Source organism: Amblyomma maculatum, chromosome 3 (genome assembly GCF_055883805.1).
Source record: "Amblyomma maculatum isolate TAMU_Amacu chromosome 3, ASM5588380v1, whole genome shotgun sequence".
In the NCBI taxonomy this organism is placed as follows: Eukaryota; Metazoa; Arthropoda; class Arachnida; order Ixodida; family Ixodidae; genus Amblyomma; species Amblyomma maculatum.
Window position 1 is genome coordinate 64,981,911 of NC_139346.1, and position 23,830 is coordinate 65,005,740.

The window sequence follows — 23,830 nt, forward strand, 5'->3', positions numbered from 1 at the left end:
GTATGTCTTGAGAACAATTCTCCTTGTCTAGCGTGAAGATAATAAATAGTAGTGATGACAACGACGATGAACTCAGTGAAAAATATAATCCTGATAGTAGCGATGACAATGACTGTACATTTAGTTGATAACAATGATAGTGGCGATAGTGACGATGATGCTAGTAGGGATGACAACGACGATGCAGTTAGTGAAGCCAGTCCTGTAAAGGGGGGAGGGGGGAGGGGCTTTCTGCATTTCCTCTCTCAAGCAGATTTAAGCACAGTCCTGCAATTTGTTTCTTCCAGGAAATGACAAGGCGGTGTACTCGCGCGTTATCTAAAGAAAATTATATTTCGTACAGCTCCCACTTATTAAGGCTGCGAACACCTGGACAGTCTGGCAGCGTACTAGGGCAGGAGAAAGAAATGCAATAAGCGTGTACTGAGCGCAGGACAGATTGCCTGACACCAGTTCAGTGTGCAGTCTCGGTTAGAACAGTCAACCAGTGCGGTCCTCAGACGACAGCGAACGAATGATTCGTCGCACGATCTACATGAACCTGGTCGACGGTTTTGGTGGCTTGATCCAGCAATCACTAGCCTAGGGAAATGATTATGTTCATTCTAGAACATCGGCTTCTGTCTCGAATTTCTGGTCGGCTATGAATTTAACTCTGCACGGAGGCTGTAGCCCTGGCGCAGAGGAGGTGATTCCGCAGTCTCTTGTGTCACATTCATCGCGTTTTTTGCATGGACGCACAGAAGGTGTGATTCCTCAAACGCGGGGGAAGTGGCTCTTCGGTATGATCACAACTTGCCGCACTTTTTTTTTTACCGATTTAACCAGCATTACTAGATCTTTGTATTGTAATTTGCGGCTTAAAATTACATTTAAAATTATAAGGCGTCGTTTAAAAGCCTTACAAAGCCCGTCAGAGCGGGTGAAAAAAACTGATCAAAGCAGAAGAAAAAGACGTCGCAATCGCGCTGCGCGCGTTCGTTTTCTGCCCGCCATCACCAGAGAAGCAGGGACTTCTAACTGAGGCACAAAATATCATTTCCTGTTATTCATAAGTACTTGGTCTTGAGCGCTCTTCATAGATCAAGATGATAAGCGTCAGCATCCTGACTGCCGTCTGCGTCCAAGCGCTCGTGGTTATCTTCGCAACCGTGAGTGTATCGGCGGCATCAGTTGCGGCCCTTCTCATAAGCAGCACTTTGCGGTGCGCCGAATGTCGTTTGGATTATTTCGTCAGCGTTGCTTCAGATACCGATGTGGTGTGTGATGCGGTATTATAACAGCGCATTACGGTTGTGAGTTGGGACCTAGCACTCTGCTTCAGGTAGCTGTGTATTTCTTCCCTAAGCCTACGCGCCTGTCCTCATATGTGCTCACTTATTTAACTGCTTCCACCAAATTGTTGTTACCAAATATTCTTGCAATAATAGCATGACACACAGGTTGCGCGCCTCGAAATTCGTCAGGTCTTCTGTGTGAAGAGGCTTATTAAGTCTAACCTGCTGACTACTACTCATAAAATATGGTGTGGGGGCGGCTGCGGGAAGGTGACATAACTTGTTTTCTCTATAGTTTTGCACGAAAATGGCGTTTATATGTGTGTCGTAATTGACTCTCGCAACTGTCGCGCCACCTTCCCTTCAGCCAGCTCATGGCGTCAACCCCCTGGTGAATGCGGTGCTCCTGGTGAAGGCTGCCGACGCCCCGACTCCCGTGGCGCACTGCGCCGTCTACGTGCCCGCTGTCAAGGACATCGCCAAGAGGGAGGAGGATGCCGTGAGTGCATCTGTCGCCTACCTTCTTCCTTCGACGCCCTGTTTTGCGTTAGGAGGGTTGTAAGCATCTACACCGGAACACAAAGAGCCCACTTGTGAAAATCACTTTGCAAGTGGATCGCCTCTCCCTGAATGGATGCTGGGCGTACTTTCCGGGATATTATTCGGCAGGGTTTCGCAAGAAATTACATCAGTCCGAGCACTCAAACATCTCTTCAGCTTTTTTTCCATCGAATGAAATTTCCAGCTGGAGAATTTTTCAAGCCCAAGGGATCTTTTGCGTTGGTGATAGGGATTTTATTTCTTAGTCATGTCTCATGCACAGATGAACGAAGCTTGTGCTACTTTATTAGGTCTGGTGTAGGAGCAGATGGGGAAAGTAGGGTCAGTGGGCGCGAATTACTGAATCATGGTTGAGACGCTGAGTGCTACACTACACAATACTACGCAGCCATGGCGTCTATGACTGCTGTGGCGGTAGGCATGATGTTCTCCTTCACTAACTCCGGCAAAGTAGTGCGCTAGTCTGGCTTTAACTCCTCTTAGCTTGCTGCTGTCTAAGATGAGTGCTAGGGAGTGTGAGGCAGACATTTTTAATGAACTCTTGCGTTACACGGAGCATCAGTTACACTAACACAGAGGAAAACAATAGAGGGTTAGGAACATGTCGATCCTTTAGGTATAACCTATAGGTTTTAACTGAGTCAACATATGGAGTTTAGTAATGCAGTGGAGGGCTGTATGCAAGGACGTATGAAAAGAAAGTGTCAGTGCTTCTGAAGCAAATTACAAAATATTTCGCTTTTACGCAATACGGCTTTAAATACGGCTTTACAAAGCACATTGCTCCCAACTGCTGTCTCCATCTCCGGCTCCTCCTTTTGAGTCGGTAGGAAATGACATGAACAAAGAAGCTTTCCAACATAGGTCATAACTAGTGGGCTGGTGACAACGGGTTCCTTCTGACACACGTAGCGTTATCACATCCATTACGCGCTTCCCTGGAAGCTTGTTATTACCATCGGTATAGAACTTCCTAAATACCCATAAACGACAGTACAAAAGTATAGTATCAATGCAAATTATGCGGTGGAGTATGCGTTAGTAATGGGGCTTTCTTAGGGCCGCGTCTACTGATGTCTTCACACCATGCGAGCGGCTGGAATTATCCAGTCGATCAGTCTTCGCGTGTGATGTGCGGCGGGCCTCTCCACTCTCTTTACCCAGTTGAAATATCTCACAAACTGCCTAATTTATGAGTCGATGCCGAATAGGCGTTTATATCGACCCTAGGCTGCTTGTATCACATGCACAGAAGGAGTCTCCTATCTGAAATTTATGCGCGAATATTTCGCGATAGCTTTGGGATGTTACGTCTACTTTGTCTTTCAGTGAGTAATAACGCAAATTTCTCGTGCTCAGATTTTCTGGACGCACCATAAGCTCGCATGTCTTTTACCGAGCTGAGCAGATTATGAATATTCACATTTTCAACCGAAGCGTAACAGTACGATTTTATTTTTTTTTGTGTACAGTCACCCTGCAGGAAGAATAAAGATTAGACCAAGATTGAGGGATCTCTTTTGGAGATCCCTTTGGAAAGGGATCTGATCTCTTTTGGATTTATGCAAAAACTCAATGAATACATTTCTTTGTAGCTCGGGACCTTCTCGAATCTGCAGGATTACACAATTTAGTCATGAACACAGCTTTGGTCTGCAGAAAGTTTTCGCCAGAGTCAACTTCATCCATTGACTTCGAATGACGAATTCATAGGCATATACGCACAATATTTATGAAGTGTGGACACATTCTGTATGCCATGGAAGGATTGTGTTACTTGCACTGCATAAAAACGAGCGGCTCAAGCATAATCTCCCGTGACTGCGCAGGAGTACCGACCGCTGCTGAACGTGCTGAACGACACGGAATGCGACTACGAGCGGCGCTCTTTCGAAGGCAAGGTGGTTCTGGCGGAGCGCTGCGACAACTCCACCAACGACGAGATCATCCAGAAAGCTAAGAGCGCCAAGGCGGCAGCACTCGTCATGGCCTTCAACGAGAGGCGACCGGTGAGTGGCAGTACTATTCATGGCCAAAGACTGATGCAAGGGTTCTGCGTTAGATGTGAAACGGTTCAAGAGAGGGCCTCGAGTTGTTGCGTTTTGGAAATGAGATCTCCCTGTCTAAAGGGCCCGTAATTTCTGCGAGCACAGGATAAGGCCTGCAGCAAAATGAAGTTCAAAGTTTGAAATGCGCTGAAAATATACAGCTGAGGTTTTAAATATTCTTGTTTATATTTTGACATCGCTGTTGGGCCTAATCACCACATATCTACCTACCTTGCATTTCACCAGTGCTCTTCCAATCAGATTAATAGCCGCTCTCACCCCTAGTATATCAATTTCCGCAATAAGCTGCTTTTGTAAACTGAAGCTGTTTTCATTCCGTTATCACGTCTTGCGCTCGAAATTTTTCTTCAGATTGCTTTTATGCAGGCACATTTACAATTTACCTTTAAAACGGGAAGGATCGATGTTCATACGAGTCACTCAGGCACATATAGGCGCTTATTCGCTTAGCCGTATAGACATTAACAGTGAATTCTATACTGCAACCACCAGCGCTCTCTGAATTTACGGACAAGGCACCTGTGAAGTCTAGAGAGAGTTTCGTCGCGGTTGAATCAGTACTCAGGACCTGGATCCAAATTACCCTCTTGAAACAGCTTTTCGGCATAAGGCAGAACTAGGAAACTTACTGAGATTCGCCGACTGGAATTTGCTGTAAACTGGATTTATGATGCATTTTTAGCAGCACCGTTCCAAGTGGCGGACATCGCACAGATCGCTTACAGTGCACCCCAGAAAGCACGAGCGCTTGAAGATGTAAACTGCAAGTAGCTATTCCAAGTTCACACGCATGCACACGCATACATGCACGTACACGCATACGCACATTAATATCGCGAATTTCATCGGACAGATTACTTTAATCAGCTGTGCATGGCTTAGGTAGTGTGCGACGCATGCGTCGTGAAGACCGATTAGGCACCGTTTTGTTTCCATGCTTTTTCTCAGATAAAAGAGACGACCACTACCATAAAGAAGCTGGACATAATTGTCGTTTTCATCAAGAACTCCACGGGTCGCCAGATTGCGGTGAGTACGGTTTCTTCTTTGATGCCTCTTTCTATTCTTACAACTTCGGCTATAGTGCTGTGTGAGGGAGGCTTATAGAAATGGGAAGAAAGTTGGCGTAGCGGTTCACATCTCAGAACTTTTACTTTATAGCTGTGCGATTAAGAGAACTGCAAAGAATGATGACCTAGACAGGAAAAGTAGAAAGGTAGGCCTCAAAATCATAATACAGAGTACTAGGGTAATATTCAACAGCCTCGGCAAGGAATAACAGTTTACTATAGGTTGGAAGCATTGGAAGGGGTGGGCGAATATGTCAACTAAGGACTGGTAGCGAACGCAGAATCGGACTGTGAAGCAGAAATAACTACAAGAAAAAAAATTGGGATGGAGCGCATTTGGCAAGTATACTCACAGATTATGACTAGCAGCTTTTGCATCTTACCTGTACTCACCTATGGGGCTGAAACGTGATCGCTAACGAAAAAGTTTTACTTAAGCTTACGACAACGCAGAAGGCTATGGAACGAAAAATGGTAGGTTTAACGTTAAGAGATAGGAAGCGTGCAGAGTACGTCCGAGAAATAACTCGAGGTAATGACATTCTAGTGGAAACTAAGACGAAATGGGCACTGTCAGGGGATGTAGTACGAAGAGAGTCAATCTATGGTCGCTTAGGGCAATAAATTGGATTCCTAGGGAAGGAAAGCCTAGCAGGGGGGCGGCAGAAAGTTAGATGGGCGTATGAGGTTAAGAAGTTCGCAGGGGTCAAGTGGATGCGGCTAGCAAAGGACCGAGTTAATTGGACGAATATGGGATAGCCCTTCACTCTTCAGTGGGTATACTCTAGCTGATGATTATGATGTGCGATCTGCATGTTATGTTCAGGTGTTCCATGGCTCTGAAGCAGAATATGAGCTAGGTAATGAGTAATCGGTGTTCCAGAACTGATACATTTTGATGCTGTGACCTGGGCGCTTTGTGGAGGTACTGATGCGCATATACGCACATGTGGTTTCCCTTCGGCTTCTTTTGTTTTCATCCTTGTATTCTTTTGCATCATCATGCTGTTCTGGGACGGCTTTTTGGTTCCTGCCGATGCAGGATTTTGTTTTATGAATAATACCGTAACAGACCCACAAGGAATCAAAGGGACCATAAGAGGGACATTAGCAAGATGCACCGCAGTGCATGAAAATGGGACGAAAGTACTGATAAAAATTACAAGGCAAAATAACTGGGCAGAACGTGTAGGCGGCAAAGAGTAATATAGTGCAAGAGGTGGGAAGAGATCTTGAAGAAAATAGGGTAAACAATCCTCGTGCTGAGTATTCAAGGAAAACTTCAGATCGATCGCATACAACTACAAGCTGCAATTTCAAGGAATGGTGGATGTTGCATCAGCCGGACTTTCCCCGAAAATGTACTGTCAGCTATGGGCGCACGGCTACGGTAATAACTATAGTCTCGCTAGCTATCATTATTTAAGGTTAGTGGCGGATCATTCTCGTGCCGCTTTCGAATTGGAAATAGCTTTCATGAAGGCACTACAGACGACTCAACTGCACGCGGCCGCTTGTATATAGGCTGTCGTTGGAGTTCTAGCTTTGTTAAAACACTCAGGTTCATGTGGTGGCAGTGCCTGGGATGGTCGTCCTCCTAATTGAACCTTGATATCCTCCAATTTTCTATTTGTGAGATCGTTTGCTGCGACTACCCTGATCGGCGTTCATTACTTTTAACCGACGCACCGGCGCTAGAGGTTTCGGTTTGCGACTATGATGTTATGAGAGAAAAACAGTTAAAACAAAACTGCTTTAGCTGCTGCTGGTCAGAGAGACAGAGCAACATTATTGTATAGGTCTCTGGTTCCCCTCATGACCCCACTATTTCTAAGGCTCACAACGCTGGCCTCTTGGCCGGTGGCGATTGCCTGCGCGGCCGAGTTCCCCGAGCGTGAGAGGTTCTCCCGCTCCCCAAGGTATTCAAGTACATAGGCCATGCGGGGGTGTATCCACCTGTTAGAGGGAGAGGATCTAAATGGAAGAGACAGTGCTCTGGGTAGGAAGTATAGGCAGGAGGGGGGGAGGTAGATGGATAAGGTAATGGGTAAAGGGAGAATGTGTGTCCGCAGTCTGTGCTGGCTTATTGTGGCGTATTTGTTATCTACGAGGAGAGGAAGTGGAAGGGGATGGGTGGACGGAGGGAGGGGGGGGGGTGCAGAGCTGGCTCGGGAAGGAACACTAAACAAGTGGGTACTGAATCGCACACAAAGTGCCATACCTGATAAATAGTGCCTCGCACCCTATATCATTAATCAAAATACATAATCTATAGGTCTAACATCTTCACATTTGTCAACGCCTCTTCTCACGGGCCGTTGTTTTTAGACGGTACCTTTGCCATAGTATGCTAAGCCATTTTGCACCGCTAGTGAGCGCTGTTGCGGAATGAGTCCCTCCGGCGCATCGCGAGCGCCCCTTGTCAGTTCTAGCGAATCATCATAATTAGCCACTCCTCGCATCCGTAGTGTGGCCGTATGGAAATTAGAAATACTTCACGTACAATCTGAGGTAAAAGGAAACGAATTAGCCCCTCTATAAGCGTGACTGGATAGCACACTCTGTTTATGTGTTATTCGGGAGGGATAATAAGCACCGATTAGTCATGTTTAACTGTACTGCAAAAGTGAATGCATTATTCGTAATTGGCTTTTGTGCGCTAATTTGCGCTAATTTAGAGTTTTGTTTGAAGGAGAAATTGGCTGAAAATGATACCTACGTGGTAAGATGTTTCGTTCTTACTCCGCTAAGTGCGCTGCTGGTATTTTATTATCGTTTGGCAAGATTAACCATTCCACGTATCCTTTTATTACCGCGTTATTCTACTGCAAGGTATAAGGTAGTCTAGGCACGATACAAACGGACACACACAGATGCGACCTGCGGCAGAAACTGAATTCTTTTCATGCGACGCAAATCAGATAAGGTCTAGGATAAAAGTTGATCAGTAGTAGTGATCGCACTAAGCGTTCAATCTGTTATCTAACACTGCGCACGTGTGTAGTCTGACAATGCATTACGATTTACTGTCGCACCCCGCAGCAATACGAAGAGAAAGAAGCCAACGGTACCCTGGTGGCCAAGGTCTTCACGCGCTCCACTTCCCTCGACTGGAGCTTCTTGGTCATCTGGCTTATGGCTGTGTGCACAGTCATCGGAGGCGCCTACTGGTCGGGCATCTGCCAGTACCACCAGTGAGTGAAACGAGCGCACAAAGCGGTGCTGCTTTCGTGCGTGTTGCTATGACGGTTTATACGGAGTGCGGCCGTTTATTGTGTTTTCAGTGGCGCTTAAAAAGGGCCGCTGCTTATTAAAAGCAGCAATGTGTCAATCTGTCGCGGATTTGAAAAAATATTGCTGCTCGAAACCTTATCCTGCGGTTTCTTGGGCAAACTTGTCCACCTTTTTCTTTTCAAAGCCAAACGTGTAACTAATGCAATTAATATTTATAGATCCAATCAAAATCAATAAATGACACGGTTTTGTTCGTTAGTTGTGGGAAATTTCGCTGAATGTTATGAAAACATTTTTATCAGCCGGCAAATGCCATCTTGCGTTCACTACAGGCAAGTTCGAGGACATTCGTTGATGGGATCTTTTCCAATCTGAACCAACAGCGAGGGAGAACAACGCATTGCTGTTCATTGCACGCAGTCGTCGTCATCGTCGATATGACGTCAGGTGGCAACGTTGAAAGGGCGGCAGGATTCAGCAGAGGGATGCAATTTTATTTCACTCAGTGCGTACCTTGTGGCTAGCACATGGCGTAACTCGCTTCCTAGAACCCGTTTTCTAAGGGTTCAGTTGAACTGCATAGATGTCTGGGTCGATGCCACGTAGCTTTCTTTGACAGCACTCTGGGAAATTGGAAGCACTCTCTGATATCCGCTTTCGTTATTTGAGGGGTTGCCAATCAAAGAAGATTCATGCCGTGCTATTGGTGTTGTAAAACAAAAATGTCCCAGCTTAGAGGAAAGTCGTCAAACGACACATGTGACTTTAATTAAAGAAGTCTGTAACAACTGAGAACAGATCGGCTGACCGTAGCCAAATGGTGAACCACAAATTGCTGCGACAGGGGAGGAGCTCGCAGACCGTCGGTTTACCACCGAATATATATTAGATAATGCGAGTGCAGGCTCAGTGCACGCCATTCTTCACATTAGTTTGCTCATGATGAAGCTTGCCGCGCTTTCGAAAGGCATCTCACGCACCGCTTCACTCAGCACAGTTTGCGGTTGCACTCTGAATCGCATTAGGACACTAAATGTTTTCCCTTTCTCCATATTTAGCTGACTTTGCGCAAAGTAGCTTCTTCCTCTTCCCTCCCGCAAAAAAAAAAAAAAAAAACAGACCGAGCGAGTAACAATGCCGGGGCGACAATGAAATGATTGCTCAAGTTCTACCCGAACTAAAAATCTTAGTAGGTCAACAAAGAATATTTGCGGTCGCTCGTCGAACAGTGGCACATGTTCATGGTCTTGGTATGAAAATATGCATATAAATATTAAAGTAACACCGAAATCTCACTTACTTATCTGTGTTCTTTATGTCAGTATCAGTATAGGTTAATAGCGCAAACAATGTGACGAGAAAACAGGAGAACAGGACGACACAAAGCGCTGTGCTCGCGTTGTGTCATCTTCTTCTCATATGTTCGTGTCACGTTATTCACGCTGTTAACGTATAATGAATCACCAAAAAGCCCAATCTGCTGTTCTGGTTCATGTCAGTAATGCGAACTTTGTGAATGGCCCTCATATTTTATTGTCTATACGAAAGTATTTTATCGTGATGTGTTTGTGTGTGTGCCTGGTTTCTACGGGTTTGTGTGTGCGAGAGAGAGGTGGGAGCGAGAGGTTCCATGAAAGTGAGTGTTTTCCCCGGCAGTTTGCCTGAGTGAGACAGTATCAATCATTTAATTCTTATATAGGTATGCAGTGTTATCTTTGTAGATTAGTCATTTGAGAACGAAGTGGGAAGAATACGAAAAAAAAAAAGTATATGCATGACCAACTGCAATAAAATTCGTGACTGTGACCTTAGTATATACGTAAGATACCTTAGCATACGTCACTGTGACTTGATCTCGTGATTTCTGTTCCTATAATTAGCGTTTTATGAGCGTCATTTCTTTGTACAACAGGGCTGTGTTGTTAATCACTCTAAACTTTGTGTTTGTGAAACAGATTGCGACTTCAGTTAACATCTCCCACTTCGCCCTAAGCTTCCAGTTTCTATTTATCATAGTTTCTCGTATAAGCATGAAGGTAATCAGAACCACGTTAGTGTTTAAGCCGGCATTGGAGCACTACATTCGGCGGCTTTTACTTGGCAATTTTTGCTCATGCGTCCTTTAGCTTGTGCACGTGAGATGTTTGAGTTGTTGAAGATGGCTTAATTTTTGTTTCACCCATGATTTTTGTGTCTATTGCCCTACTTGCCTGGTTGGTTACCAGCTGCTCAGAGCAACGTACAATGCCTTCGCTTTCGCAGCTATGACATCGCCATCTATCCTGTCTTGCTGTAAGTTTACTTGTGGCGATGGGCCCTCGGAACGCAGCTGGGACGTTCCGCTGCTTACCTGTTTTGGCGTTCGTTCCACTTCGCTAGTTTTCGCTCACCGCTTCCTTTCTTCCCTTCCACGCATCACCTTGAAGGACTAGACCCAGCACGTTTTCCGTAGATATCAGGTATTTATGGCAAAACGATCTGCATTTCCGTCTGAAAATCGAATCGCTTCGAGTTCAGCCGATCAGGTTATGGGCGGCGGTGCCATCCGACCGCCGCGCCGGCTACAGCTGGTCTCCTTAACCTCGCAGGTACCAGCCCAAAGTCCCCCTGGCGGTAAGGAGCAGGACGAAGCCGAAGAAAATCGGCAAAAGCCTGCGGAGGCCCAGCGAACCCGTCAGGAAGCCGTGAGTGGGAAGCAGCAAGCAGTGTATGGTTATTCCGCGGTATAGCATGGCCGAACAAGGGAATCCTAGCTTGGTCACACAATGTTGGGCACAGTCACACTATGTGCAGAATATCTACCATAAGCTTAAATATACTCTTCATAGTTCTGTCTTACACGTGTTTGTTATAAATCAGATCGGAATGACGGTAACCGTTATTATACAACCGGCGGTCGGCTTCCGTTTGTGAACACGAAAACGGAGACTTCAGGCCTCTCGTGACACAAAAAGGCGTGAAACTGGGACCTTTATCTGTGTGAATTGTAAAGAACGTGCGTTCACTCAATGCGTACATAGCCTTCGAGCCCACTTAGTACCGAGAATTGGAGGAACCCTTACGCGCCATATTTAAGGGCATTAGACGACAGCGTTAATGAAGAGTTTCAGCGTAGCGTGATCCGCTACAGTGCGTAATCGCTAATTGCTCTTGACGAAAAATGTCTGTGTGCCGACCTACAGCGTATGGCGCAATCTAGCGCCGTCAAAATGATCTGACATGCGCAGTGGAACGAATGGTGGCGGATCACGGTAACGGATCGAGGATCGCGCGACGCTAAAACTCTTTAATGGCTTCTTTTTGAGGCTCTTCTTGCAGGTCCCTGTTCGTGTACATATTTGAAGTTTGCTGCCCGCTTATTATCACGAATTCCTTAGTTGACGTCTCTATTATCTCGCACATACGAATTAGCACACTGTCTTGCGTTGCGACATTGTGTGGAAGACCACCGGAGTTATATAAAGCTCCGCTTTAACCAAGCCCCACGATTTGCCTCTGTGGCCCAAGAGTAGTGTGTTCGACTCTGGACTCAAGAGTTTCGAATGTCTCGCTTTTCGTCTGGCTCTCCCTTTTGACAGGAGCTATACCCGAGTTGGCAGCTCCAGCATTTTGGCCATGTCATCTGGTCTCATGACGTCACACAAATGAACGACTAATCAGGGCACGATCATGTCATCGGCCAACTGCCACCTGCAAGAGCTATGCCCTTGATTTTCAGAGCGTTATCTGTACTGTTGCAATTCTTCAAGTTCGAGGGATTGCCATGGTACAAAAATCGGTATCATGGCAACGGCATCAACCCATTCCTAACAATGTGACTACACGACAGTCGCACAGCAACAACGAACGCGTAGCAGCGGTGCTCGACCTATATTTCGCCCCAGTTTGTATAAACATATATAGCCCAGGGGCGGGTTGGACGATTTAGTACCACTATCTGTATAAAATTTGTCGGTCACTCGATTTCCCTCAGAAAGGTGCAGGGGGTTCGGGATGCTGTCAAATGATTTGGCGGAGCACGAACTTGAATCGGGACCTTGTCCTCGCGCGAAAACTATGCCCTCGCAGATCTCTAAATGGCCATAGCTGCCTCTGCGTAGCTTCACTTTTTTTTTTTCGCTCACAACACCGTCTCCGAATTTTCTGGTGAACGGGGCCTTTGACACCGTCTGCTATTCACAGAGGCCACGCTTTTTACATGGCTGCGCTGTACTTGTGTTCAGGTGATGTCAAATATAAATGCAAGGCGACTGTGTCGAAATAATGTCTTTAATCCGAAGCATAATTGTTTTGAGGTTTATTGGTGTACTGCCAAATCGCACAAAGGCTGTTATTCGAAACATATCTATTTAGGGATGCATGGAATGAAGACGATGAGATTAAGAGTTTTTTTTTTGTATTATTGCCTTCCATTTCCTTCGACAGCACAAGCACATTAAACACCACCGTGGCATGACGATTCTGTGCTACTCAATACGTAATGCCTGCTTTTCACCGGGAAACGAATTCTAGTACCCCTCTCGCTGAGCGTACTCTCAAAGAATCGCAGATCTCGTCTCGAAATGGCACCAGTTATAACCTCAGAGAAACAAACGCTGTGACTGGCCTTCAGCGTAAGCAAAAGATGCTGGGAAGTGCATTGCTACAAGCGCTCCATCACCTTTCGCCTGCTTCGGGTCATGTAGTACATGCAGGTCATTGTTTCGTTGCCTGGATCATCTTCCCATAGGCTGAAATGTGACTCTGGTGGTATGCCTCTGGTCACGAAAGGCTTCAAATATTTCTCGCTTTAGTCCCGAAAATATGCACCATGTCGTTGGAGGGAGCAGCAATGCATTCGAAACCCACTGTTAAGCCTTGCAAAATCTTACTGGGTAGTCCAGATATAGCCCTTTCAAATTATAGCGCAATCACCCGCATATGTTCCGCAATGAAGGCAGCGTGGATCTATGGACGTTTTCCAGCTCATGTAAACAGTATTTGTTTTTTTTTCTGCCGCCATGGGCTGAGGCATTTTACTGATTCGATGTCATTTTGCAGCTTCTCAGGGGTCAGGACGTTGAACCGCTCGGTTTCCTATGTTGGTTGCCTGTGTGTCATGGCAGCCATCCTTTCCTGAATTGAAGCTACTTGAACTTACGGCACGCACCCGGAAACATCATACATGCCGCTGATTACGACCTGTGCACAAGCTTGATGTCATTATAGGTCTAAAGAGGCAGCGGGAGAACTGTAGGCAAAGGACTACTTTGAAGTCATGCAACGGTCAAAAGCTTGGCGTTTTCTTTTCTAAAAAATGCGGATACATATCACAAACTCGGAATGCCCTTTCTATGTCATCGTTTTATCAACTTTTACTCGAAAAGCATTCCGTATCCTCCGAACTTCTCCCTCGACCTTGAGCTACTCAAGCCGCATAATGGACATTGGCATCCTATAATTATTTTAGCTACACCTCAGAGAGCTGAACATACTTTTGTAAACATAATTTTAATGCGTTTGTTAAACTTAAGCATTACTAATCGTACCTAGCCCACATCTGCATTGGTTGGGGATAGGTGGTCGCTCCGAATTTATTCTGATTGGTGATGAGACATTTAGCTTAATACATACCACATATCGTGTACCGTACCGCCAGTGCACATGCGCTGACTGGTCTCGACGTGGGGATCCTAGCATTGGGTGGCTTGTCGGATAAGCTACGAGGCAGAACACAAGGGTGCACGTATACGAAGCCTTCGCCATGAGGAGGAGGAAGCGAGTCAAGGTCGGCCCCTTTTGTAATGTTGTTCGCAGGAAGAATTCGGCCGTCTCTGTGGGCGTCCCCGTCGAGCGGTCCGACTTCACGGATAGCGTCAACGACATGGAGGAAGAGTTCGCGGTTGCACTCTCGCCCAAGCTGGTCGTCATGTTCGTCATGCACATGAGCGTCATGCTGCTCATGCTGTACTACTTCTACCGTTACCTCGGCAAGTGCCCGTTTACATGAGTAGACAGCACTTCATTTGGAAAAGGCTATAGCGACCACAGGTTTATCGTGCTCTTATTCTTCGCCGTGTCAAAATACTACTTCGATATTTTAGCTAATTTAACTTTTGGGGACGTCTCGTGTGCTTCTTGTTATCTACTGTTCGCTGTGGGCTATTCTCTGTTCATAAATTCAGATTTTGCGGAAACAAACTGGTCTATGCTACTTTTACAACATTAAAAAGATAAATGACGGCGCGAGGTACGCGAGGCCGAGGCAGGGGCTTCAGAACAACATTGCGCTTGCCTGCAAGAAAAAGGAAGTAGAGGTCAAAATGCAATTGAATAAACATTATAGATGCATAGATGACCTTCTGCCGGTGTTATGTACTTTTTACTGCAGTTATGACGGTTTCAGAATGGTTTTGATAACTTCTATATTATCGCACACCGCCAAATTGTAACTTGCAAGTGAAAACTCAGTCTAGTGGTGGCGGAGTAAACATGTACAATGTGTTGTGGATGTGAATACGGTGTCTAAACTTTCAACCTAGAAAAGTGAGTACTTGTGATCATTCTTACCGACAATCTACACCTCGCAAGGATTAACAACGTCAATTGGTGAAGGAATTTTGTATGCACATTTGCCCGATTCAAGCGTGTTGATTTTGAAATCTCCTTAACTTGGCCCCTAAAATACCATTTTCCAACAAATTATGTAGTCGGGTACAGCTCAAGTCGTCAGTAGCCGCCCCACGCAATTCCTCCGTGGCAGAAAGTAGTGCACTGTTAAAGCTTCTCTAGTTGCCTAAATAAAAGACTAATCATCAGACAAAATTATAAGGTGATGAATTCAATACCTCTGGTTCATTTGGTATTGTCAAATATCAAATCTGATTCGTCTACTGGTCAGCGGAATAATGAACACGTCATGTGCCATTGCCCATAGTTAGCAACTGCTGTAATTTTTAACTTGTATCCCACTATACCGCTGTTCTCGGCACCTTGACGGCGTGTTAACCGCTTGTTCATCACGATTGCTGCAGCAAAAAATCGGCGTGCTTCTTTCTTCTTCGATGCCGCAGTTCACTTTATTGTAGTGCTCTTCGCTTTGGCTTCGGCGGCCGCCCTGATCTCCTGCCTGGAGCCCGTGGTCAACCGAATCAACATTGGAACCGCCAAGTAAAGTCTTCTTTTGCGCATTTTCATGTGCTCTGCTTTCGCGCGATGCCGAATGGTACCATGGCGCAGAAAACGTGGCATCGCCATCACCGCCGTCGTCGTAGTCTGTGGCATGATCGAAAAATCCAGAGACGCACCGTTGTGAGGAGGTGTCGCGAGTGGATGGAAAGGGGCATGACGTGACATGCCACGTCACCGGCGGCGGTGGCTCCGAGGCCGAGGCGGTAGTCGGCGGCTGGAACTCGCCGTCGTATGTTTCTTTTTGCGGAATGCGACGCTGCTGCACATCATTCGAGGACAGTGCGTCTGGGGTTTAACATATTCGGAAGGAATCAAAGTCCTGAACTCGCTACGTGAGTAGAAGGTTAAAAGCTAATCGGAATAAAGGTAACCGGAATACTTTGAACGATGGTAGTGGCGCTAGCCCAGAGCAAACATGCAGCTGCTTGATTCATGCCGTTATTCAAACCATATAACTGCACCGCTAGAAATATGCGCAGTGTTTAGAAAGTAGCAGCGCAACAAAGGAAATTTAAAGTGATAATTTGACCACTACCACAATGCTTCTAGACACGCAATGTCAAAACGCGTGCTATTAGAATTTTGTGTGCCATTTTTGTAGTGTGGCGAACAATTTGGAAGCAAATGTCTTCAATTGATACAGCGACTTTAGTGACTTTTTATTTAGCCATAATTTGCTTACAGAAAACGGTTCGGGTTTCTGCAGCCATCTGAAAAAAAAAAAAAGAACTGTCATTTTCAACTAAGCAAATAACCGAGCACAATTGAAGAAAAAAAAAAGCCCGGCCTGCTCTAAGGTATGGCCAGATATTATATATTTGGTTTGTTCACGCAGTGTACGCGTGATTATCATTAGATTGCGATTGACGCCATCCTTTGATGTTACATATATCACCATGCATTTGCTCTGTTCACCATACACGCTTAGTAGGCTCAAGCAACGCGAATGGCTCCCAATCTTCTCGGCATTAAGGATTTTTGCATATGGACGCAGCCTACTGAACGTGAAAGAATACTTGGCCTTCTGGTTTCGTCACCACTTTGTGAGCAGCGCGAGTCATACTATACTCTATGAAGGGGCCTTGTGAATAGCATATGCCCGAACAGGTTACACCTAGGTGTACCACTCCACACACGATGGACCACTGAGCTGTAGCAGATTCAACCTGCTTATTAGTCTGGCTAGCACTGCGTTTGCTATCCGCCTTCTCCCGTCGTCAGTCGTCTTGTATGTACCCGACCTTTTTGCAGGGTGCCCAAAGAGCTGGCGTTCTGTTGCCAGACGCGCATGCAGATAAGACAGGTGGCGTTGCTGGTATTCGGATTGGGCGTGGCAGCCGCCTGGTTCCTGACGCGACGCAACGACTCCTTCGGCTGGATCTTGCAGGACCTGTTGGGCATCGTCTTCTGCGTGAACATGCTCAAGAGCTTCCACTTGCCCAACCTCAAGGTCAGTGTACCCACAATCAATGGCGGCCGACCATTAGATATGGCAAAAATGCGAATTTTCAATTACGTCACGTTTCACGAGTTGGTTAGGACGCTTTTAACAGCCTATAAATAAATGAATAAATAAATAAATAAATAAATAAATAAATAAATAAATAAATAAATAAATAAATAAATAAATAAATAAATAAATAAATAAATAAATAAAACACGTTTTTTCTCAAATTGCACGTCTTTATCGGAACATTTCCATTTCAATCATAACTTTATAGGCTTTTTACCTATATTTAGGGATCTTATTGTTAGTGCAGGTTATTGCAGGTGGATGACAATAAATGGAACAAATGAAACTCAGGACAAGACGTGACCCGCGACAAATAATAATGCGATGAATGTATAGCCTTCTTTGCTAACAAACACGTTGAAGGTGATTGTGCCGCAGCACAACGAGAAGAAGAAATAAATATTTCGCGTGAAGAACTGATCATAACTGACCATGAGGCATTCTATAACCACTGATTATTGGCACGCCCAATCAGGGTGGGTGGTAAGGCATCGATGTATAGTACACCGATTAAAATTCAAGCATGATGAGGGGCAATACGACGTTTTTGTCCGTGAAATAATACGTGCACTACTTTTTTTCATTTTCATCCGCTTATTATAAACCAGCAATGAAATTATTGAACGTTAAAACACAGCTCTTGAGTGCTTGACAATTTCTGCAGCACGATCTCTCCTAATACTAGGGCGTGTTGTCATAACCTTCGTTTACCAGTCTGCGCATATGTCACGGCAAAGTCGCGCGTTTTTTCCGCCACAAACTTGTGTAGATTTAGGTGAACTGCCACGTGGTGGCTAGATGTCACTATTATTCTCATACTAAAAAAAAATGCAATGCACTAAACGCAGAATTTTTAAACGAATTCTTGGAAAGTATTCTCGAGCGTGATTTTTCAACACTTTTCTCCAACTGAGCTAAAGAAATAATTCTCTGCGCAGATTCTCTCTCGCCGGGGATGTAGCTTTCGGTATTTATTTTCAACAACCTGCATCATAGCTTTTCTAAGCCAACGTAAATACGCATTGCCAGGGCAGGAAAAACATCAGGAGCGGAATTTTCGCTGTGAATCGGAAGCTTAGACTCATTTATACCAATATTTTCTTGTAAAGAACTTCGCAAAAGCCCAAAGAGGCGTAACAAATATTTTGAAAACCCCAGCCCACTGGTTTGCTGAGCAGGAAAACCTTTATTAGCAAATTTTAGCCATGGAACAGAGGCTTTAATAATTTCTATAATCATGTGTGCAACAGTATCTGCTTGCCAATAAAATGTTCCGGGAAGCAGGACTTGGAAATGGTCAAATTAAAAATCCACAGAATGAACGCTTTTTGCACATGAAATACGGCTTCTGATATCAATATTTACGAGTTCGCCCAGCTCGACATCTTACAATTATTTTGATGCACTGTCTCTCTCAACCCTGCTAAATAAAAAAACTCGTGGCTAGCAGCTAGAACTAGGCAACATTTGGTCTATAGCGTCTGAGTTTTGAATTTGAATTGGAACAAACGCGTCGGTCTCCTTAACATGACGTGTGCATATTGCCGCAATGTTATCGTACTGGCGCCGCCATGTGGCGAGCTCGGGAGACTGGCACGCGCTCGTCTTCTTCGCTCTCGGTGCTCGCCCCGCCAGTCGGTTCCGTGCCTGACATTGCCGGCGCTTTTACTTAGTCCTAGTAAGCCTGCTGAAGCAGTTTCACTGGCTTCTGTGACATTTTTGGTGGAGGTGCTCGGTAGATCCCATGTACGAAGAGCCTCTGGCTGCCCCCTACGCCCATCTACACACCGTGGACACGACACCTGTGCACAAGGCGAGCCGTCGCTTGAGAGGCTTAGCACCCGAGTGTGGTCCTCTTGTTTCCCCACCGCGAACCACGATGACTACAGCGGCAATTCAGACCACCACTCAGCTTCCCGTGAGTGCCCAGCAGCTGATCTGCCATACTCCACGTATGCCCACGCCGTTTCATGGCGACAAGTTCGAAGACGTTGAGGACTGGCTGACCAGCTACGACCGGGTCGCTGTGTTTAATGCGTGGGACGAGGAGCGAAAATTGCACAATGTTTATTTCGCACTAGAAGACGCCGCCAAGATGTGGTTCGAAAACCATGAGGCTACCATTTCCACCTGGCAGGATTTCCGGCGCCAGCTGCTCGCAACATTCGGCAACGATACAAGAAAAGAGATGGCCGAACTCGCTCTACAGTCCCGAGCACAGCGGCCTAATGAAAGCGTCGCCATGTTTGTGGAAGAAATGATTCGCCTTTTCAACCGGGCGGATCCGTCCATGTCGGAGGCAAAGAAGGTGCGCTACCTTATGCAAGGCGTCAAGGAGCAGCTGTTCGTTGGCCTTGTACGTGACCCTCCACGCACTGTTGCTGATTTTACGAAAGAAGCAACAAGCATCGAGCGTGCCTTGAATCAGCGATTTGTACATTTTGATCGCTCTGCGAACATCGCTGCCGTAGACTTCCGCTTGCCAATGGTCGGAAACGACAGGGAAGCCCTTCGCGAACTTATCCGAAGCATCGTACGCGAAGAGCTGCAAAAGCTGCCCTCTCTCGAACAACATCCACGTGTTGGGGGCATCTCGGATATTGTGCGCGAAGAGCTCCGCCAAGCAGTACCATCAGTACCGTCGCCCCAGCCACCTGCGCCACAGATCATGGCGTACAGCGACGTGTTGCGTACCCCTGCGCCTGAACCATTGGCACCCTGCAACCCTGCTCCTCCCGCTCGTCTTCCACCCCAATATCCAGTTTCGACTGGTGTGCCTGAAGCGCGACCACCCGTTCGCAAAGCACACGCGTGGCGCACGCCGAACAATCTGCCTTTGTGCTTTCACTGCGGCGAAGCCGGTCACGTTCTGCGCCACTGCCCGTACCGTCGGATGGGCTTGCGCGGATTTTCCCCGGATGCCCCTCGGCCGCGCTATGGCGAACGACCTCGGGACATCGACCAATACCTCAGCGACCACGTCCCACCTGCGTCCCTCCAGCGACGTCAGTCCAGGTCACCACCGCCGAGACAGTTTTCCCACCAGCCGCCGTTCTTTCCTCAGGCAGTCCCCAAGTCCGCACCGGGAAAACTGAAGACGGCGACCCTCGGGGGTAGGGCCGCCGTCGATGGACACTACGACCAACATCCTCCGCTCACCGATTCGATCACACAGACCGACCTCCGACCCTTCGCTCCGACGAACAATCCGACCACTTTTCGACGATCGCCGAAGCTTTCCTCCGACGCCCCCAATCGACGCACCGCACCACCAACGAGTCCGACGACATCCCGACGATCACAGAAGCTTGCCTTCGACGCCGTAATTCGACGCAACGAACGACCCGTCAGCCCGACGATCCCTGACACGTCGCACTTTGTCGACGGTGAGCTGCATTCCGCCGAGATACCGATCGTCGTTGATAACCACAACACGACTGCCCTTGTAGATACCGGCGCTGATTTTTGCGTTATGAGTCATGGCCTTGCTACCATTCTGCGAAAAGTCCTCACTCCTTGGCACGGAGCCCCGATAAGGACAGCCGGAGGGCATGTGGTAACGCCGCTCGGAGTGTGCACCGCTCGCGTCGAGATTCACCACGTAACTTTCTCGTGTTGCTTTGTTGTGCTAGCAGAGTGCTCCAAGGACCTGATTCTCGGCCTTGATTTTCTTAGAGAAAACGACGCAGTCATCGACCTCTGTGACTTCATGGTGACTTTCTCCACTCACCGCGCAATTTCCGACGAGTACAGACAGCACAGCGACGACTACACAGACAGGCCAATTTTCCGAGTGTGCGACGACCATGTCACTCTACCTCCACGCACCAGCTTGTTTGTTACAGTGCAGTGCGACAACCCCCCCGCCTTGCAAGGCCTCGCGGAAACGAACGTGAATTTATTGTTGAGCCTACAAGTCTGCGTCGCTCGGGGGATCTTTGCCTTGAGAAATAAACGAACTGAACTACTTTTAACGAACTTTAGTGCCGAATACCGCCATTTACCACAAGGGACAGCTATCGCTTATTTTGATGAAGTCAGTGCGCCATCCGCCCATTGCGCCCTTTCGCTGGCCAACGAGAACCCTCCCGAGAGCATTGGACATAGTGTTCAAACTGACGTGAACCCAGCTTTGTCTCTTACCCAGAAACGCCGCCCTCAAGCAATTCTAGACACTTACCGTGACTGCTTTGCCGTCACTTCCAAAGTGAAACAGACGTCAGTAACCAAACATCGAATTATAGTTGATCCCACCGAGCGCCCTATCCGCCAACACCCCTACCGAGTATCGCCGAAAGAACGAGAGGCTATTCGGGCGCAAGTTGATGAAATGCTCCGCGATGATGTGGTCCAGCCGTCCACAAGTCCATGGGCCTCACCAGTTGTGCTGGTCGCTAAAAAGGACGGAGCACTCAGATTCTGCGTCGACTATAGGAGGCTTAACAAAATTACGAAAAAGGACGTCTATCCATTGCCTCGAATCGATGACTCGTTCGACCGACTTCGCCACGCCCGATACTTTTCATCGCTCGATCTACGCAGTGGGTACTGGCAGATCGAAGTCGATGAACGTGATCGAGAGAAAACCGCATTCATTACTCCTGACGGACTGTACGAATTTAAGGTGCTTCCCTTCGGTTTGTGTTCCGCTCCCGCAACCTTTCAAAGAATGATGGACACTGTCCTAGCCGGCCTGAAATGGCAGACGTGCCTCGTCTACCTTGGCGACGTTGTCATTTTCTCTGCGACCTACGAGGAGCACCTTAAACGATTGACGGCCATGCTAAATGCCATCCGCGGGGCCAGGCTCTCACTAAAACCAAAAAAATGCCACTTTGCATTCAAACAGCTCAAGTTCCTGGGTCACGTCGTGAGTGCTGAGGGAATTAGCCCTGATCCAGAGAAGACGGCTGCCGTAGCTGCTTTCCCGACCCCCACTGATAAAAGTTCCGTGCGTCGGTTTTTGGACCTCTGTGCATATTACAGGAGATTTGTGCACGACTTCTTCCGAATAGCGGAACCATTGATTCGTCTGACAAAGGACGACCAGCCTTTCATCTGGGCCGACGAGCAGCAAAGGGCCTTCGAGGAGCTTCGCAAGCGCCTTCAAACAACGCCCGTACTTAGCCACTTTGACGAGGAGGCCGACACAGAATTGCATAGCGACGCCAGTAACGTTGGCCTCGGTGCAGTTCTCGTTCAGTGGCAAGAAGGCGTTGAGTGGGTGATTGCTTACGCCAGCCGCACCCTGTCTCGTTCCGAAGCGAATTATTCTACTACCGAAAAAGAGTGCCTTGCAGTTGTGTGCGCGGTAACAAAATTTCGGCCGTATTTGTATGGTTGGCCGTTTAGAGTGGTCAGCGACCACCACTCACTCTGTTGGTTAGCGAACCTTAAAGATCCTTCAGGCCGGTTAGCCCGCTGGAGTCTCCGCTTACAGGAGTTCGACATCACTATTGTGTACAAGTCCGGCAAGAAATACAGTGATGCTGACTGTCTATCCCGAGACCCTATCCCGTATTCTTCAATTGAAACAGATGACTCCGTTTTTCTCGGCGCTCTCACGACGCTAGATCTCGCTCAACCGCAGAGAGACGACACCGAACTGCGGCCCCTCATCGATTACCTCGAGGGAACCGCCTCATCACCGCCTCGCCTGTTGTCGTTCTGCTTGCGTGACGGTGTCCTCTACAAGAAAAACTATGCTTCCACAGACGTTCAGTATCTGCTGGTGGTCCCAACGCCACTCCGTACCGACATTTTGCAGGCATGCCACGACGAGCTTTCTGCCGGACATCTCGGTTTTTCTCGCACCTTGGCACGAGTACGACAAAAGTACTACTGGCCCAAGCTTGCCGCTATTGTGCAGCGCTATGTTAGGACGTGCCGTGATTGCCAACGTCGGAAGATACCTCCTGGCAAGACGGCTGGCCTGCTGCACCTATTGTTCCTCCGCGAGTACCTTTTCACCAAGTCGGTATGGACTTCCTAGGGCCATTTCCTACGTCATCATTGGGCAAACGGTACATTATAGTCGCCACAGATTATCTAACCCGCTATTGTGAGATGAAATCTCCTCCCAGTGGCACGTCCACTTATATTGCGAACTTTTTCATCTTTAATCTAGTCCTTCGTCACGGTGCCCCTGCGATCGTTTTAACTGCCCGGCATTTACTTCAGCTCTAACTCAGGAAGTGATGCGGCTCAGTGGCACTTGTCATCGCAGAAGAACAGCTTACCAACCTCAGACGAATGGCCTTACTGAGCGACTCAATAAGACCATCACTGATATGCTTTCTATGTACGTCGACGAAGACCTTAAGAACTGGGACCAGATACTACCGTATGCAACATTTGCAAATAACACCAAGGTCTAGGAAACGACCCGCTTCACACCGTTTTGTTTGGTGTACGGTCGCGAAGCTGTCACCATGCTGGATGCAATGCTACTGCCAGATGTTGCCCACCCATCGATTGCCGGTGCTGACCAATCTGTGCAGCATGCCGAGGCCGCTCGCCAGCTGGCCAGATTGAGAGTCCGGATACAGCAAGTTAAAGATGCTTGACGTTATAACCTTCATCACAGGGAGGTAATTTACAACCCTGGCGATCAGGTTTGGGTGTGGACACCTGTTCGCCAGCAGAATCGCTCTGAGAAGCTTCTGCACCGCTAATTTGGCCCGTACGAAGTACAACACAAACTCAGCAACGTCACCCACGAAGTGATCCCGCAAGGAACTGTTCGCTTATCCCGACAACAAGCACAATCATAAGTCGTACATGTCGCCAGGATGAAGCCCTTTTCACATCACATCACTTTATTTTCCTTAAAGACCCCTTGCGGGGTGTTACATAAGGGGTGGGTTTTTATGAAGTACAGGTGTTCAAAGCAGTCATGAATGTTCCAGGGCAGGTGATGGCAGCGATATCGTGGGG

General features: G+C 47.3%; 1 protein-coding gene across 1 annotated transcript in view; it reads left to right on the forward strand.

Annotated features, from left to right (window-relative positions):
• The first annotated feature begins 1,088 nt into the window (after window positions 1-1,088).
• Window positions 1,089-23,830, forward strand: part of LOC146194888 (signal peptide peptidase-like 2A) — a 65,213-nt gene continuing 42,471 nt past the window's right edge. The window contains exons 1-9 of the mRNA XM_084596659.1: window positions 1,089-1,151; window positions 1,645-1,776; window positions 3,668-3,847; window positions 4,856-4,936; window positions 8,020-8,171; window positions 10,800-10,895; window positions 14,008-14,180; window positions 15,264-15,360; window positions 16,633-16,831. Of these exons, the coding sequence (XP_084452785.1) occupies window positions 1,089-1,151; window positions 1,645-1,776; window positions 3,668-3,847; window positions 4,856-4,936; window positions 8,020-8,171; window positions 10,800-10,895; window positions 14,008-14,180; window positions 15,264-15,360; window positions 16,633-16,831 (1,173 nt within the window). The remainder of the gene's footprint in view (window positions 1,152-1,644; window positions 1,777-3,667; window positions 3,848-4,855; window positions 4,937-8,019; window positions 8,172-10,799; window positions 10,896-14,007; window positions 14,181-15,263; window positions 15,361-16,632; window positions 16,832-23,830) is intronic.